The 16,691-nt window shown below is 46.7% G+C and overlaps 1 protein-coding gene across 3 annotated transcripts in view; it reads right to left on the bottom strand.

Moving 5' to 3' along the window:
* Positions 1–16,231, bottom strand: part of WDR91 (WD repeat domain 91) — a 29,197-nt gene extending 12,966 nt beyond the window's left edge. The window contains exons 1-9 of one of the 3 annotated variants that reach the window (XM_017532615.1): positions 16,058–16,231; positions 14,250–14,429; positions 13,454–13,661; positions 11,804–11,886; positions 10,676–10,806; positions 9,010–9,175; positions 2,651–2,809; positions 1,801–1,994; positions 609–759 (exon numbers count right to left, since the gene is read on the bottom strand). In XM_017532615.1, the coding sequence (XP_017388104.1) occupies positions 609–759; positions 1,801–1,994; positions 2,651–2,809; positions 9,010–9,175; positions 10,676–10,806; positions 11,804–11,886; positions 13,454–13,661; positions 14,250–14,429; positions 16,058–16,180 (1,395 nt within the window). In that variant the 5' untranslated portion in view covers positions 16,181–16,231. Of the gene's footprint in view, positions 1–608; positions 760–1,800; positions 1,995–2,650; positions 2,810–9,009; positions 9,208–10,675; positions 10,807–11,803; positions 11,887–13,453; positions 13,662–14,249; positions 14,430–15,517; positions 15,978–16,057 lie in introns of those variants that run through there. The other 2 variants (XM_037739966.1, XM_037739965.1) reach the window with 2 other exon arrangements.
* Positions 16,232–16,691: the final 460 nt, after the last annotated feature.

The following is a 16,691-nucleotide window of genomic DNA, read 5'->3' as shown; positions in this document are numbered from 1 at the left end:
GCCCTGGGGTCCTCTTCCATGATGATAATCCCTTCAGCTGCCAAAAATTATAGAAAAACTGAGTTTGCATCTTGGGCTATACAGTCTAATCCCCATAAACGAAGTAAAAGAAAAAACAGCAAGTCAATTTTACCTCCTTACTACAAGTCTTATCTGAAATATAAAATCCAGAGGGAAGAACACTGTACTATTCCTGGGGACATTAAGACCCATGGGAACCACAAAATAGAACGCCAGCCCCTCACCAGAGGAAGCCACTTCCCGTGGGGCCTGGCACGGGAGGGTGTCTGCTGAAACTGCGGTTGGAAACACAGACAGACGAGGGGACAGCAGTCAGGCAGATGGTCCCCAGGGCAGACCACCATAGACAGGAAGAAGCCGTGTTTTCCAGGCCCCCTGCAGTTCTTTTCAATCTGTCAATCTGGTAACCTCACTGCCTCCCCTAACAGGAGCCTTCTGAGCCAGTCCTGGATGTGTGTCCTGGAATCCCCAATAATAGAGAGAAGGGAGGAGAACTGGCTTGGCTGCCTTGACTCAGCCAGTGGAGAGCCCTGGGGAATTCCTCCACTGAGCTGGCAGAGCGAGCCCCACAGGCCACCATTACTCACCAGTCTGTCCCGTTTCGTGGCCCATTCCAAAGAGAGCAATGGCGACTTGGAAATGGAGGACGCTTTGGTCTGCATGATGGGGTTGAAGGACCACACTTTGATGACGCCGTCTACGTCTAAGCTGGCAACTCTTCTCCCAGAACAATCCACTCTGAGATGAGAGAAAAGGGAGGCCTGTCAGCTCTCAGTCCCCATTCTCTTCCGCTAATGCCAAGATGATCGCTTTTCTGACTTCCTTGCTGTTTTAAAAAACAATCCCTAGAGGTCTACATTCAAAGGACTGGTATAGACTATTTCTAGAAATATTCATTCATTTGTTTGTCTAAGAAATACTTATTGAATGCCAACCATGTGCTGAGCTTTACATCAACTCTGGGCAAAGAGCTGTGAGCAAGAGTTGCAGGGCCCTGCCTGCAGAGCACTTCCAGTCTCTGGAGACAGAGCCTTTGGACTCACATTCTCGAACAGCCCAAGGGCCCCAAGAGCCGTCAGGGCTGTCAAAACGAGAAACCTACCTACTGGCTGAAAATTACACCCTATCATAGTTTGTTCTTTAAAGGTTTTTACTGTGCTTAAGTAAAAACTTACAAATGGCATATTACAAATCAGGTATTTACCTAAAGTACCAACATAAAGCAAATTAAAGTTGAGTGAGTTTGTGGGGTTAAAATAAAGGGTTATTTGTTCCTGAAACGGAGAGAAACATAATTAGAAAGGGCAGAGAAGCTGGGTGCAGTAGGTCACACCTGTAATCCCAGTATTTTGGGAGGCTGAGACCAGCGGATCACTTGAGGCCAGGAGTTCGAGACCAGCCCGGCCAACATGGTGAAACCCTGTCTCTACTAAAAATATAAAAATCAGATGGGCGTGGTCACAACGTCTATAATCCCAGCCATTTGGGAAGCTGAGGCATGAGAATCGCTTGAGCCTGGGAGGCCAAGGTTGCAGTGAAACAAGATTGTGCCATTGCAATCCAGCCTAGGAGACAGAGCAAGACTCTGTCTCAAAAAAAAAAGGGCAGAGGAGCTGACCAGTCCACTGGCAGCTCCAAGCAACTCCCATGATTCTTGAGCCATGACTGTGGCCCTTGTCCAAGCCCCCATTCTCCCCATTTCCTGCTGGCCACACCTACACATGTGCTGCCTGAAAATCTGAGCTTCCCAGGGTTTCCTTGGCCCCAGGCCCAACCCACCTGCAGTGCATGATGGATGAGTGATGCTCCCCATACTCCTCCTGTCCCAGCACAATAAAGGGCTGCTCGGGGCGGACTCCTCCACCCTCAAGGCCTGCCGAGGATGCCCGAGTCAGTGGCTCCACCGGCTCCATGTGGAGCTCTGGGCAGGGCTCGGCCTCTGGGCCACTGGCTTCCGGTTTCTTCTCTGCACACTGTCATAAGCAGGGTGGCGACAAGTCAGCCAGGAAGGGATCCCCCATACCAAGGCACACACCTCAGGGGGTCTAGGCCTAGGCGGCAGCATTCTGCAGGGCTCTCAGTAATTACGAAATGTAGAGAAGAGTTCTGACCTGCAAGGGTGGTGCTCAGCTCACCCCGGCAGAGTGGGGAACCTGCTCCCCTGACAGGCCCTTCCTGGAGACTTTGCTCTACACAGGCCCTGCTAAGGGACAGGGGGCTGTGGGCCCTCTGTGACATAGCTGATGGGATCAAGCAAGTCTGGGTGACTGGGTGAAACCCAGGTCTCTAGGAGCCCACAACAGGCTGCTAAGCACAATTAACCTAAGGGAAGAATGAGGATTCAAAGGTCCCCAAGCCAGCTTAATCACAGAAGTCATCTTCTGGGAGCACTTCCAGAGCCCTGCATTTTCTGGTCCCTACTTAGGGAAATACTGCATGGGAGAAATGGACCACAGAAGAGCCAGGCAAATGATGAAACCAAATAGCCAAAATACAAGCCATTGAAACCAATTAAGACAAAAGCACACTGTGCACAGCAGAACTCAGAAGAGAAAGAAGAGGAGGCCCTCCACAGTGCTCCTCAGTAGCCACATGAGTGTCCCCAGGGGTGTTCAGGACACCCCCATACCTGGGAAGTGGTTGTGGAGAAAAGCTCCTTCCTCTCCTTGCCGTGGTCCTGCAGGCGCCGCTGTCGGTGCTGTGACCAGCCAGCCTCCCCAGTGGCCAGCCCACTGAGGAGGTTTTTCCCATCCTTGGCCCCAGACGTTGGGTCCTTTCCCTTGGTGGCCTAGAGGACAAGAAGCTGGCCGTGAAGTCTCTTCCCATAAGCCCTGGCCATGACAACCATGCCAGGAGAGAAACAAGAACCAGGGAGTAGCTTCTCTACCCTATAGCTCCCAGGTAAGGTCCTCCCTGGCTGGTGGGGGGTGCGCGACGGCAGGGGCAGGTGGTTAAAATGGTGTTGGCTTGGCTAGGTAGGTGAGGTCACAGGCAGCCCCTGCTATGACCATATGACCTCCTCCTTTCTGTCCTCTACCCATTAAGAGAACAGGTCACCGGCAATCCTCATCCTGCGGTATCTCTCATCTGGAGGGAGATGTCATCTTGATCTAATTGGAACAATTTAGTCTAGTTGAGGGGGAAGGGCCAGGACTTACTAAGGCATGACTGAGGCAAGCCAGAGCCTACGCTTGGTGTTATAAACATTTACAAGCAACAATATGTTTGGGCAATCTAAAAAATATTTATGCAACAAGTAACACCGCTAGAGGGAAAAGGAACACAGTACCCTCTCTTGTTTTGGGCCAAGTGTGGCCTAAACCAGCTAATATTAACAAATATTGAGGTGTTTGAAAATGATTACTAGAATACCAGAAATTCTTAACAGAAATTGTTGAAAACCCAAGGAACACTGAGAAAGATACATTGGACAGGAAATAAATTGGTATTTTCTGGCCCCTTTTCATAACAAGAGTGATAGGGTCAGCTAAGTTATAGCATGAGGGAATGAATTTGATCATCCCCACCGTAGTTGTACAGAGAGAAGAAGTTTCCATTCTTAATATAGAGACTCTTAAAAGGAGCTGCCACCTCATCACCTTTCCAGATTGTCAGTCAGGGCTTTTTCCAGGCTTATACCCACAAACTGTGAGTATACACCCTCACCCTCATTTTTTACACTCTTAGCAAAGAGTGAGGGTGAGTATACACCCTCACCTCATTTTTTATACTCTTAGCAAAGGGATATAAATGTCAACAGCCACTAAGGTTTGAGACCAATCTTCTTGAGAAACCGTCTCTACACAAGCCCTAAGTGGAGAGAAGAAACTCAACCAAAGTCTACCTGTTGCTTTCTAGTTCTTCTACTTGTTATTTTTTATGTCAACAGTAAACAATTTAAAATGATTAACATAGATTTCTTGGAATCCTATAGCCATGTGAACAGTTAAGAAAGAAAATTTTAAAAGACTATTATTAGCTTACCTGGAGCCAAACCAGGGTATTTGCTATTTTTGGCCTGTTTATGAACTTCAAGTACTTCCATGAACAAAGAAAGGATGGTAAACCTGTCTCAATCAGCCACAAACACATTTAATTCAAAGTATTAGAACTGTGTCAATAACAGTTGTGTATGGGTCCTGGGAGGACAAAAGCCACAGAGAGGTAATGTCGACTCCTCAGAAAGCTTCAGAGAGATGGAGTGGGGAGGTGGCCCGTTGGAGTTGGCTGTCAAGGCTAAGGTCTGGGGAGGCGGTAGGCAGTGGCAGGCAATTGCATCATGTCCTGTTTGAAGACAATGATCTGACGCCCCTATAAGAACAAGTCACTGAAAATGCCAACATCAGCAGCCACATCACAGTCCAGGGGGTGCCACTTCCACATTTTGTGCTGTCACATACATGCTATGCTGTACATGGGTCACAGAGGTATTCTTCCTTGGAACCAAAGGTGGGAAATGCTACAGAGGGAGACAGCCACTTTATGGGCCCCTTCCTGCCTTTTCAGCACCCCCACTGGAAAAATGCTGTTTTTCCTTTTTCAGCAGCAGTAAAGAGTGCTCAATTCAATTGGCTCATTATTGATAGAAGGAAGAGGCTTCTAATTCCTCTCACTGATTCGAAAACCACTTGTAATACTTCCCCAGCAAGAGCAAACAGTAAAACACTGAGAAGTACAAAGGTAACCCTTCCCTCACAAGTCCAGATAGCAAGGAATGTGCAGGGTACAGAAAAGAAGAACTGCCTTTACAAATGATAGAGCAGTTTATGCCAAGAGAGTGATGGACCTAAGCATGATCTATCAGATTATGCTTAAAGAAGAGGATAGCTTCCCCTTTCTCCTTAAATCTATGTTAGTCACTAAAGAAGAATAACAAAAGATAATAAAGTATTAAAAGCTGGTGAATGTGTTGTCCACAAAACTTTTTAATAAGTAGGTAAAGGCCAATTTGTGTCTAGCTACAAATGTATATAACAAGTAAATGTTTACTGGCAACTGTTAATTATTATAGAAATAAAAAGCTAAAAAATAAAAACAAAGGAAAAAGGGGTAAAGTCATAGCGCAATGTAAGTAATTACCTTCAAACAAATCCATAAAATTCTGGCCACACACTTGTGTATAGGTAAAAAGCTGAAGAGAGTCAAAGATGTCAGCAGAACTATGTACTCTATAGACAATGACACTTGCTCACAGAGAAGCTCGCACCCTTCTGGAAGCTTCTTCCACTGTGACCCTACCTAATACATCTCTGTAACCACGGCACCCAGCACCATGCCTCGCATAGGCTGGGCACTCATTCATGACTGGCTCAACACACGAATGATGGAATGATGGACAGATAAAATAACTGTTAATTGAAAGTTTTATTTCATTTTAAGGGCAAACTTCATAAAAGTCTTTAATAACAGAATATTCCAATAGTCTGAAGTACATTCTATCATAATCTACCTGACTCCTACAGTTCAGGAGAGACACGGTAACCTCTGTCTTATCATTTGAGCTTCTCACTCTGGACACGGACATAAGTTGATAGCCGTTAATTTTCGGTGGACTGAGTAGGTCAGGAGGGATTCCAAAGCCTCACAGAGCTTACCAGGATAGCAGCCATCCACACGGAGCAGGAAACAAGTTCCAGTAATTTGATCTTACCTGAAGCTAAACAAAGCCACCCAGAAAACAGGCCCTATTCACACAGAAATCCCAGAATGACAGACAGGCTTTCCCGCTTCCTGTCAAGATCCTTGGAAAAAGCCTTCAGGGCAGTAGTTGTGACCACTTACTTCTCAGTAACTGGGAGGTAATTTGACACTAATAAGAGTCACAAGCAAAGAAGTTCGTCTTACATTACAGCCGATTAAAGGTTATCTCTATAATGAGGTAATTTCCACGGCTCACCAAGTGGGTGTGAAAGCAGCAAAATTACCACTGGCAGGAAGGATGGAGTACAAACTACAAGTTGTGTGAGCCAAGCAGCAGCCCAGGCAAGCTTGCTATGGATGTGCCCTCCCTGGCTATTGTAATTAGAGATCCCAGAAGGGCTTGGGAAGTATGGTTTTGCAGTTATTTCCATTTAAAAAAATTGCCTCCAGACTCATATTGAAAGCCTAGAGAGTATTTGCCAGGCTTTCAGTGTAAAAAGCAATCTATTTTGCACCTATTTTGCCATCTGTTTTGCAAGAATAATGCAATGGGCATTTCAGTAATAATGACAACAGGTACAGCAACCAATTATAAGCAGGCAAAATGCTGACGGGAGCAAAATTTACAACTCTATAAATTATATTTAAGATAGGAAAATCTAATCATTTTACATATTGCTAACTTAACAATAAAATACAGCCTATTTTTTGTGTGTGCTTATTCTTTAACAGTAAAAAAAAAAAAAAAAAAAGAAGGGCTCTGGTGTAGCAGTAGTGAGGAAGAAAGATTACACGCTTAATATGCAATAACAAAGCAATGTGGCTTATTTAAAAACCAAAGCCATTGTATACTGAGTTCAAAGCAGTATATTATCAAAATGGCAGGAAATAAGCCTACCATGCCCTGCAGTTAGTATTTGTGAGACAGCATCTGGAATTGTACACTCAAATTTGGGCATTAATTATAATAGTGGGATTGAAACATTAGAATGTCCCCCAGAGCAGGGGGCCCAGGATGTGAGGGGAAATCATGCCACAGGGACAAACAGTTGGGGTGGGGGTTGGAGGGAGGGTGAACAAAGAGTGCTTACCATAGAAAAGGTAGGAAGAGTTATTCTATACAATAAGCCTTATTATTCTGTGTAGCTCCAGACGGCTAAGCTAAGACCGGGGAGGAAAAGTCATAAAGAAGTTTCTTCTAATAGCTTTCTAACATGCATATGTTCCCGCTTTGACAGGCCATGAGCTCTGCATCTTAGGAAGAATCAATTCAGTGTCCTATACTCAGCAGGAGGTGGGCCAGATGACCTTCAAGCTTCCCTCTAACTCTAAAATTCTGTGCTTTTCTTGAACCTTAAATCTACTAGTTATTTTTAGAAGTGAAACATAAATGCTGAATCTAAATCATCTACCACTAATAAAAAAAACAAGTGACCTGACTGCTGGGTTTTTTAGATTATTATCTGTCGTCTACATTGAGGAACTAGAAACTGCTCTGTTAACATACCACACAGTGACCCAATCTTTGTTCCATTATATTTTGGAGGCAAGGTAAGGCATGTTTTACTGCACATTACACATTCTTATCCCCATCACTTAGCTGTAAACTGCACAAATAATTTCCAATCTCATTTCACCCTCACCATGTGACACACAGTTCCTGACCACATAGAGTAATGGTCATGGCTTACTCTCACAGAAGCTGTCTCTGTGTTTTCTTTCAAGTTAATGATATTGAATTTCATAATTTCAAGCTCATTTCAAAGGGCTCAACATTCCATACGTCATCTATTAAACTTACAAAATGTGGCACAGTGAGAGATCCAGAAAACAAGCAGAACAACTTACTTGGCCACATTCCACAGAAATGGAATTCTAAGATTTGAATTTCAAAAAAACATTCACAGGAGTAACCACGATTGAGTTTTAACTGCCTGAACCCTCGTGGCTGCTAAGATAAAAATTATTTTGCATTAATGGCACTTTAGGTCTCAGAACTAACTCAGGTACCCACATGGGCCAGGGTCTGCAGAAATACAACTTCTACTATCAACATTTACTGAGTGCTGACCCTCTGCCAGGCACTGTGTATGCCAAACACTCTTCTTCTAGCAGCTCAATTCATCCTCCCCTGGGGAGAAATACTATTATTATTATCCCAAGCAAACTGGGGTGAGTTTAAGCAATCTGAGCACCAATGACAAATGAGGAGCCAGCGCTGAAAGTAAAGTTGCCTGACTCCAAAGCCCATGCTCTTTCTGATCCAGTGTCCTGCTCAGTGTCTCCAGCTCAACAATACCCAGTCCAAGCACTGCGTTCTGAGGCAGATCCCTACCTCCCTGGGTATATAGTAAGCAGCCCCAAACTGCTATGTCACTTGCAACTGGTCTCACACCTAGGCCGGCAGGAGAAGAAGCCTCAGACAATGACAATTTACTTTATCTGTAATTGATAATACACTAACAGAGAAAGTATCCCTACGCTAGCAATAAACTAAGTCTGCAGGCATTTCTGAAATCAATGAATTCTGACAACGTCTGCTAGTTAAACTACTCAGTGGCATCCTTGGCTGTTTTGGATATAAGCTGACATCAAAAAAATCCTCTTTCAGTCTTCTATAAAAGTGAGAAATAGTGAAAATCCTTTGCAGAATCAGCAAATACCAACTTGTAGGCAAAATACCTGGATTCAGAGATAATTCTTGATTTACTCTTTACACAAACACTATTTTTATATCGCCCAAAATTCAAAATTCTAATTGCCTGAACTCACACTTGAGCCACCAAAACACAGTCATAAGCCTTCATGAGTTCACAGGAAATTTATGAGAAAAGAGGGGAGACTCTTCAAAGCGTACTTCCTGTCATCATCTATCTACTACTTCACCCAGAAAGCATCACAGACTTTTGAGAGCCGACACAGGAGTACAGGCAGGGAAAGGCAGCCCCTTGGGTCGGCAGACCCGGGTGTGAGGTCTGGCACTGCCTTGATCAGTGCACGAGCATCCACCCAGCGTCTCAAACACCACAGTGCCTGCAGTCTAGCCAGAGGTGAAGATGGAGGTAGGGAGCCAGAATGCATTCCGTGGATTTTCCTCCTTCTCCTCTCAGTTCCTCCAATACAGTCTTTTCTAGGTTCTCATCCTGCAGAACCATCACTTTGTGAGAGGAAAAGCCGGGAAGGGAGAAGAAAGGGAATGAGATGTCAATTTAGAATCTCATCAACATGCCCAAGAAATCAGTCCTAAAGAGAGGGCAAACAAGTCTACACTTGACAAGGAGGCCTGGAAGCGCAGGCAGCTGCCAGGGGCTTCTTGGCCAGGGTTAGAGAGGCAGGAGTTGTGCTTACCTGACCACCAAAGGACTCTTTCTTGGCTGAGCTCTGAGCCTGAGGAGGGCCCTGGGCAGGCGACAACCTTGAGGGGCTCTTCTTACTCTGAGGCAGCAGCGAGGACAGGAAGCCCACGCGAGGTGACTGGGAGAGGGAGGCATTCCTTTGGCTGCACACCATGGCACTGGTCAGCAAACACACCACAGGGTCAGACGGCTGAAACAGGATGTGGAAAAACCAAGAACATAGACCTACAGGGTTTTGGATGACAGTAAGTGACCAGGCCTCAGTCAGGTCCAGGAGCCTGCACTTTAAGATGGTATTATCCTTGGTACCACTTTTTTTATATAAAGGGAGCCAGCAGCTTATCTGTTACAAGGGTGCAGTCTGCAGCTCTTCTTTGAGGGCCACAGTCAACTTAGAGCTGTCTTATCGGATAGTCACTGGCCACATGTGCTACTGAGCACATGAAATGTGGTTAGTCCAAATCGAGATGTGCTAGAGATGTAAAATTCACACTGGAATTCAAAGACTTGGCACGAAAAAAAGTATAAAATAGCTCATTAACATTTTGTTTATATCCATTACATATTGAAATGATATTTTGAATATACTAGGCCAAATAAAATGTATCACTAAAATTAGCTTCATCTTGTTTCTTTTACTTTTTTAACATAGCTACTAAAATAGTTAAATTACATATTTGGCTCGCATTTTATTTCCATCAGAAAGCACTTCCAACACTAGAGCTATTTCATCTGGTTCAGAACTTGGCCATGTGGAGATCTGGAATCTGGCTGCCTGCGTTTGCATCCTAACTCACCAATCTCTATCTTCCTCACCTGTGTGTGCCTCCGTTTCTTCAACTGCTACTGTTATCATCACCAGCTGGGGCTTCTGCTTTAACTGACTGTTTTTGAAGGTCAGTCAAATACCTCTCTCTAATCTGCCTAGTTCTTTAAACCATCAGAGAGGCGCATGCTTCCACTGAGGAATGCATCCAACCCATGGTTACATCCAATCTTTCCATACACGAGATGCTCCTTCCAATGTACAAAACCTTCCCAAGACTTTACAACAGTGGTTGTGTTTTTATTTATCCAGGCTACACATATCTGGATGTAGAGGCCCCTGGCAGAGTCATGCAGTTCCGCAGCCCTAGGCAGAAGCCACAGGCTTGGAGGCTGAGAACTCCTAGGGGACTTTTGAGGCCAGGGGGACCTTACTCATAAAGCTCCCAAGCAAGGCCGGACACAGTGGCTCAGGCCTGTAATCACAGCACTTTGGGAGGCCAAGGTGGGTGGATCACTTGAGGTCAGGAGTTTGAGACTAGCCTGGCCAGTATGATGAAATCCTGTCTCTACTAAAAATACAAAAAAAAAAAAAATTACCCAGGCATGGTGGCATGCACTTGTAATCCCAGCTACTCAGGAGGCTGAGGCAGAAGAATCTCTTGAACCCAGGAGGTAGAGGTTGCAGTGAGATCGGGCCATGACATTCCAGCCTTGGCAACAGAGTGAGACTCCGTCTCAAAAGGTAAAAATAAAGCTCTGAAGCAAGGGCAGTGTGTGCCAGGAGGCTCTTCCGCAATTCTCCTTCAGGAGGCACAGGCAAGATTAGAGGGAACCATGGGGCTGAGAGCACAGAGGGCAAAGAAAAGGAGAGGGCCGTCATACACACTCACAGTTCCGAGTCCCCCAGGCGGTCCATGTTGGAGACATAAGGAGGCAATTTGTGTTGCACCAACGTCTCTTCCTCTTCTGGCTGTTGCTCCTCCTTCTTCAGTCGGTGGATTTCAGCTTGCAGTGCAAAGAGCTACACGGGTAGGGCTGAGTTAGCCAATGATCTCACCTAACCCTCCCTCTGCGGAGGGAGATTTCTAGACACGCTGCATCCAAGGCCACTGGCTCTGAGTGCCACTCGCCTCAGCCTCACGGGGCCCATCTCACTCTGCTCGCCACAGACTGGGAAAAGTGACTGCTGCCACTGGACAACAGTGAGACCAGAAAAACAAAAACCATTAGAAATCCAAAACCCATTTTTTTTTTAAATCATTTGACTTGCTTCCTCCTAAATTCACTGAGAAAAATAGCTCCACCCATCCTGCTTTGCTTTCTGACATCTACAAAATCAGGCTTTGGAACTCTCAAAGCCTGATTTTGGAATGAAAAAAAATTTTTTTTAATGAATTACAGTGCTTTTAACCATTTCCCTGAAGAAAATTACATACTCACATACCCGAAAAACCCAAGAATCTTAAACCCTATAACCTAAACAGCCTATAATCTTCCTTTTTCTAACAATATCACCTACAGAGATTCTTAATTTCAAGAAAGAGAAATATTCCTCAGGCAAAATGTACAGGCATCTATTGTTTTATCAAACTAGAGAAACATATAGCTGAGTAGGAACAACTAAATTATATCTGGGTTGTAAACGATATATATACGTGTGTGTGTGTGTGTGTGTGTGTATACATGTATATATGGAAAGACAAAACAGATGTATGAAAACAGGTTATTTATAAGGTGGCATGGATGCATATAGTCTTTTTCTCCTTAAAGGTTAATTACCTGTTATTACTACGTTGTTCATGCTATACATTTGACTTAAAATACGAATCTCACCTCTGGTTTTCAGAGACTGTTACTCTCCAAATCCCCAATATTGACTTTCTGGTGACTCATTTCCATCTGAGAAATTAGGTAGTGGCAGTGGAAGGCTGATTAATATAGCCTTCCACTGCCACTACCTAATTTCACCCACAAAAAGCAGAAGTACTACCCCAGGAGCGAGCCTGTTCAGAACAAACCTTCTGACGCAGAACTTCATTTTCTTCTTGAACCTGGTTAGTCCTCTGACACTCCGCATCAAAGTTCAGGATCACAGGGACTGGTGCACAAAGTTAAAGAATAAGCCAGCCTGTGAAGTGTTCAGTCCTTCCCAAACCCTTGACACACCAGGAAAACACATTAGACACAGAGAATAGAGTACAGGAGTGGTATTGTGGGCTTAATGAAATAGTCGCTCCCTTGTCACTTCATTCGGACAGACTCACAGACGCAGGACCATCTGCCTGGCCAGCCCACAGAGGGAACATAAATCCAAACCTAAGCATGTTCTCCCAAATACCAGCAACAAAGAGCTAGCTGGCAACCAGTGAACTTCACAGCCAGTCTGAGCTTTAGTGAGGTCAGTTCAGGCAGCTAAAAGCAGCCCTTGAGACCAGTGGCTCTGCAAAAATACAGCCATTGAGGCAGAAAGGACCAGCCACTTGGCTTCGCCTCCCCAGATTGAGCCTCTCCCTGGCAAAGGTTTGGACTGAGAAGAGAAAGCTTTCTGCAGATTGCAAGGCCACCCCAAGAACAACCCCAAACTAGCTTGGGATACAGTCCTTCTCCACTGCTGCAGGCAGCTTCAGTTAATAGGAGCACAGAGCTGACAGGGCCACAGAACTGGGGAAGAAGATGGAGCCCACATGTCTGTAACCTAGTTTGAGGAGCACTGAAAAGATCTTTCATGACAGTCTTGATTTCACTGAAGGGCCTACAAGGTTCACTGGAGAGCCCTCAGGATGAAGAGAGGGAGCAAAGGGGAGGAAAAAAATGCAGCTCTGGCAAGAGTGGAATTCACACTCATCGGTGATGCTGACAGGGTGAAGGCAGGAAAGGCGCCCCTCCCACCTCCACCAGAAAGCGTTCCTCCCAGAAGCCAAAATGCCCGCCTGTGGGTGGGCCTCTAAACACCCAAATTTATCATTGTCTCACCAGCCAGCCCCATTCAAGCCAGACTCCCTTCTCCTCCCTAGATTTCCAGCCTAGAGAGCATGAATGACAGAGCATGCCACATGGCCCAGGCCCTAGGCCCCAGGTCTCAGGAGCTCTGGCTTGTACTTTTGGTAGCCTGTAAATTATTTACCTACATTCTCATTCATTCCCCCTCTCAAATACCTGCATATATATTCTTAAGGCTACTGTATTTTCTGGCAACTTAAGGAACACTGAAGTTACTATTAGAGACAGTAAACCAAACACTAACGCAGGCAGAAGTTCCAGCCCAAGAAGTGTTCTCGTTTGTGCCTAATCCAAGCAAAGGCATATCCCTGGGAACACGTTTCATGAACAGAGAAGGTACTCTCAAGGCTGCCCGGTTTCTCCAAGCAGCAGCTGCCTTCCAACCCCAGTGCCTGCTGACAAAGCCTGTACTAGCACCCCACTGCTGCCGCTGTCCCTTCCCACACGTCACTATTACTTCAGCAGCACAGTGTCAGAACTAAGATTTATGATTCCCTAGCTGAATGGCAAAAACCACCACAATCTGTCCAGCCGCCTCAAGTGACCCATGAAAATGGTCCCTGTGCAATTTGTAGAAGAAATGCCTGTATGGAGAGCAGTAGACTACTGATCCTGAGGTCTGGGTGCCTGAGGCTGGGAACCTCAGCCCTAGGCAACTGAGAGGATATGCATGCACTGAAACAGGACACTCAGGAAGTTGTGCAGGGACACAATGAAGGTGTCAGCCCACTGTCGAGAAAAGTAGGTAGCAAAGGTGGGGTTGGTGTCCGGGGATGGCAGGAAAGGCAGGACAAACCAATCCTTCCACTCAGCCTGGTTCTGGAGTTCCGTGGCCTGCTTTGCAAAGAACTCCTGAGCCTTGTCATTTCTGTTTGTCTGCCGAGACACAAAAAGGTAACAAGGAGGGAGGAGAGACAGAAATCCAGAGGTAAGATTCTTCATCAATGCACAGCAGACAACCTTTGGCTATCAGCCTGCCAGGTGAGTGGCAAAACAGGATCTACAAATTCCATAATATAAGGGAAATCCTCATTCTTTTCTTAAGGAACTTGTCATTTCAAAGCTGGTTGAAACTGAAGTTCTAATGATAAATGCCATCCTAAAAATTAATCCCTAGCTGATATTCAAACAACTAAGTGACTCATTCCTCCAGGTCAGCTATCAGCTTTATTACTCGAACTTTAATCCAGCTACTTACCTTTTTTAAAATACCACCTTTGCTTTAAGCTTACACCTTAAAATAAGAAAGGAAATAGGAATGGGGAAGACAAGTCAGATGATCTACAGATGACAAGGAAAAAAAAAGAAAAAGAAGGAAAACAGTCAAAAATAATTGCACTGTGACTGCTGCGCTCTTTACCATAGTCACATACAGAGTCTTCCCTAGGAATTGGAAGAAAATCTATTTCAGGGTCAAAGAGCTCCTTCCACCAAGGGAAACAGAACCCCCAAATCAACAGGCACCTGGATTGTGTAGACAAGATAAAAGCGAAACAGGCTGGTTTTCAGCTTGTGGATGGTGGGTCTGTATATATCCTCCAAGCGGCTGAAGAGCCGACGCTCCAAGTAGCTCCAATAATCCCGAAGGGCAGCCAAGTCATACACCTGCATTAATTGCTGCAGCTGGTCCACAATCTTATCCACCTGGTGAGAAACATGGATGGAGAAGGTGGTAAGGGACAGAAGGGAATTCTCCCCTCCGCGGAATAAAGATTTTTCCTCTTGTCATGGCTTCTGGGTGTTAAAAAAAATTTGTAAGTTAGCAATCTGTAACATTTTCAAAACATATTAATGCAACCGTTTTTCAGTAATTTTCTGATGTTAGATAAGTGGTTTGACCTTCTAGCAAGCACAGAAATTTCAGGTATTAAAGGGCTCTGGCCCAGAACATAAGAGATCTGACTCCAGATCTTGGATCTGCCTCTGACTTTCTTGATCGATTTGGCAATGTCAGTCTGGGCACCGTGGCTCACGCCTGTAATCCCAGCACTTTGGGAGGCCAAGGCGGGTGGATCACATGAGGTCAGGAGTTCGAGACCAGCCTGGCCAACGTGGTAAAACCCTGTCTCTACTAAAAATACAAAAATTAGCCAGGTGTGGTGGTGTGCACCTGTAATCCCAGCTACTTGGGAGACTGAAGCAGGAGAATCGTTGAACCAGGGAGGCGGAGGTTGCAGTAAGCCAAGATCATGCCACTGCACTCCAGCCTGGGCAACAGAGTAAGACTCTGTCTCAAAAAAAAAACAAAAAAACAAAAATGGCAATGTTGCTTGACTGTACTCTCGGTTACCTCACATTTTTTAAAAAGAGGGTGGGGTGGAGAAGAGAGTATGATACAATCTTAATTCCAGGATCCCAAGGATCATGTGCAGGGACTGACTCCTTCAAGTCATCAGTTCCACAGAAGCTGCGGTAGATGCTCAGTGTCAGCCAAGGAAGTCACCTTCTTTTGAGGAGCAATTACACCAGAGTACAGAATCTGGAAAAGGGTTTGGATACCAATACCAATTCAACTCCTCTAGCTTATAAATCAGGCCACTGAGGCCCTGAGGGGTGAAATGATTTGCTTTTGTCACTGAGTAGCCACTAACTTTGGCCAGGCAGCAAAGCAGATCTCCTAACTTCCCCGGAGTGCTCCTTCTGCTAGCTCACTGCCTCTCATTGAAGTCAGTACATACAAACATACAAATTACACACATGCACATTCCAAGAACCTCGCAACGAAAATTCACTTTAGAGCAGGGGAAGTTTGGGTTTTTCTAATGTGTCATGAGGTCTTCCACAACTGCAGAAGCAAAATTGCCAATGAGTCCCTGACGTGACCATTTTAAACAAACACTGCAGATACCTGAACCCAGCTAACGTGTGGACTGCAGACCTCTTTGCTTCCACTGCCATTGGAAGCCAACACGAATATCGGTTGCCAAAACGCAACCATCTACCTAGCCTCGGCTCCTAAAACCTCATCGCCATCCTGGCCAAGGGGGCTGGAGTAGAGACGGAACCCTGGACCAGGAGCCGGGGCACTGGGGCTCCAGCCTCGGCAATGCTCCTGACGCGGGGGGGAGAAGGCGGGGAGACTTCAGGCAGGTCCTGTCCGTCTAAGGGCCTCAGTTCCTCATCCGTCAAGCTGGGGTCGGACGCGCCGAGGTCTCTGGAGCCCCAGCGCGAGTGACAGCGCCGCTCCCGCCCCGGCGGCAGTGCTGGGGGGAAGCCCGCTCCCCGGCTCCCTCGGGCCGCTTCTGCCCGCACCGCGCCCTCAGGCCCCTCACCCGGAACCCCTTCTCCTTGTCCGCCTTGATCTCGGCGTCCAGCTGCCTTAGTGTGTGAGTGAAGCCGCGGAAGAGCAGGTACTCGCGGACCAGCTCGTCAGTGCGCTCCACGGCCTCCGCCATCGCAGCCCCAGCGTCTTGAGAGGTGGCGCGGCGAGGGACGAAGGGGCGGGACCTTGGCGGGATGGGACGGGGCCGAGCACGGGCGCCAAGCACGTCACGCCACGACAAGCCTACCAGCCCGCACGCACTGTGCGCCCCAGCCTGAGGCACCGCCCCTCTGCCGGCGCCCCGCCCCGGACCCGCCCGAGGCCCCGCCTCTGAGCCGGCCCCAGCCCGCTGGGTCGCTGGGCTCATCCTCATGCCGCCGGCCTGGCGGCTCAGGGAGCTGCTGCTCGCTGCAGTTCCTAGCAGTGCTGGCCGCGGTTTTGCCATCTGAGTTACTGAGAGTGGCAGCTGCCACCCAAGTCAAACTGGACTAGACCTTAAGAACATCCCAGGTAGTCACGAGGCGGGCAGGGGGTGCGGCGCCCTGCTGGTTGGCGTTACATCGCGGAGCCCTCGGTCCCCTGCCCTCCTCTTACGCGGGGGAAGCTGGAGCCCTATGAGCAGAGTGACCAGCTTGAAGCCACAA

The sequence above is a fragment of the Cebus imitator genome, unplaced genomic scaffold, assembly GCF_001604975.1.
Source record: "Cebus imitator isolate Cc_AM_T3 unplaced genomic scaffold, Cebus_imitator-1.0 Scaffold77, whole genome shotgun sequence".
Taxonomy (NCBI): Eukaryota; Metazoa; Chordata; class Mammalia; order Primates; family Cebidae; genus Cebus; species Cebus imitator.
This window is presented reverse-complemented; position numbering and strand designations above follow the sequence as displayed.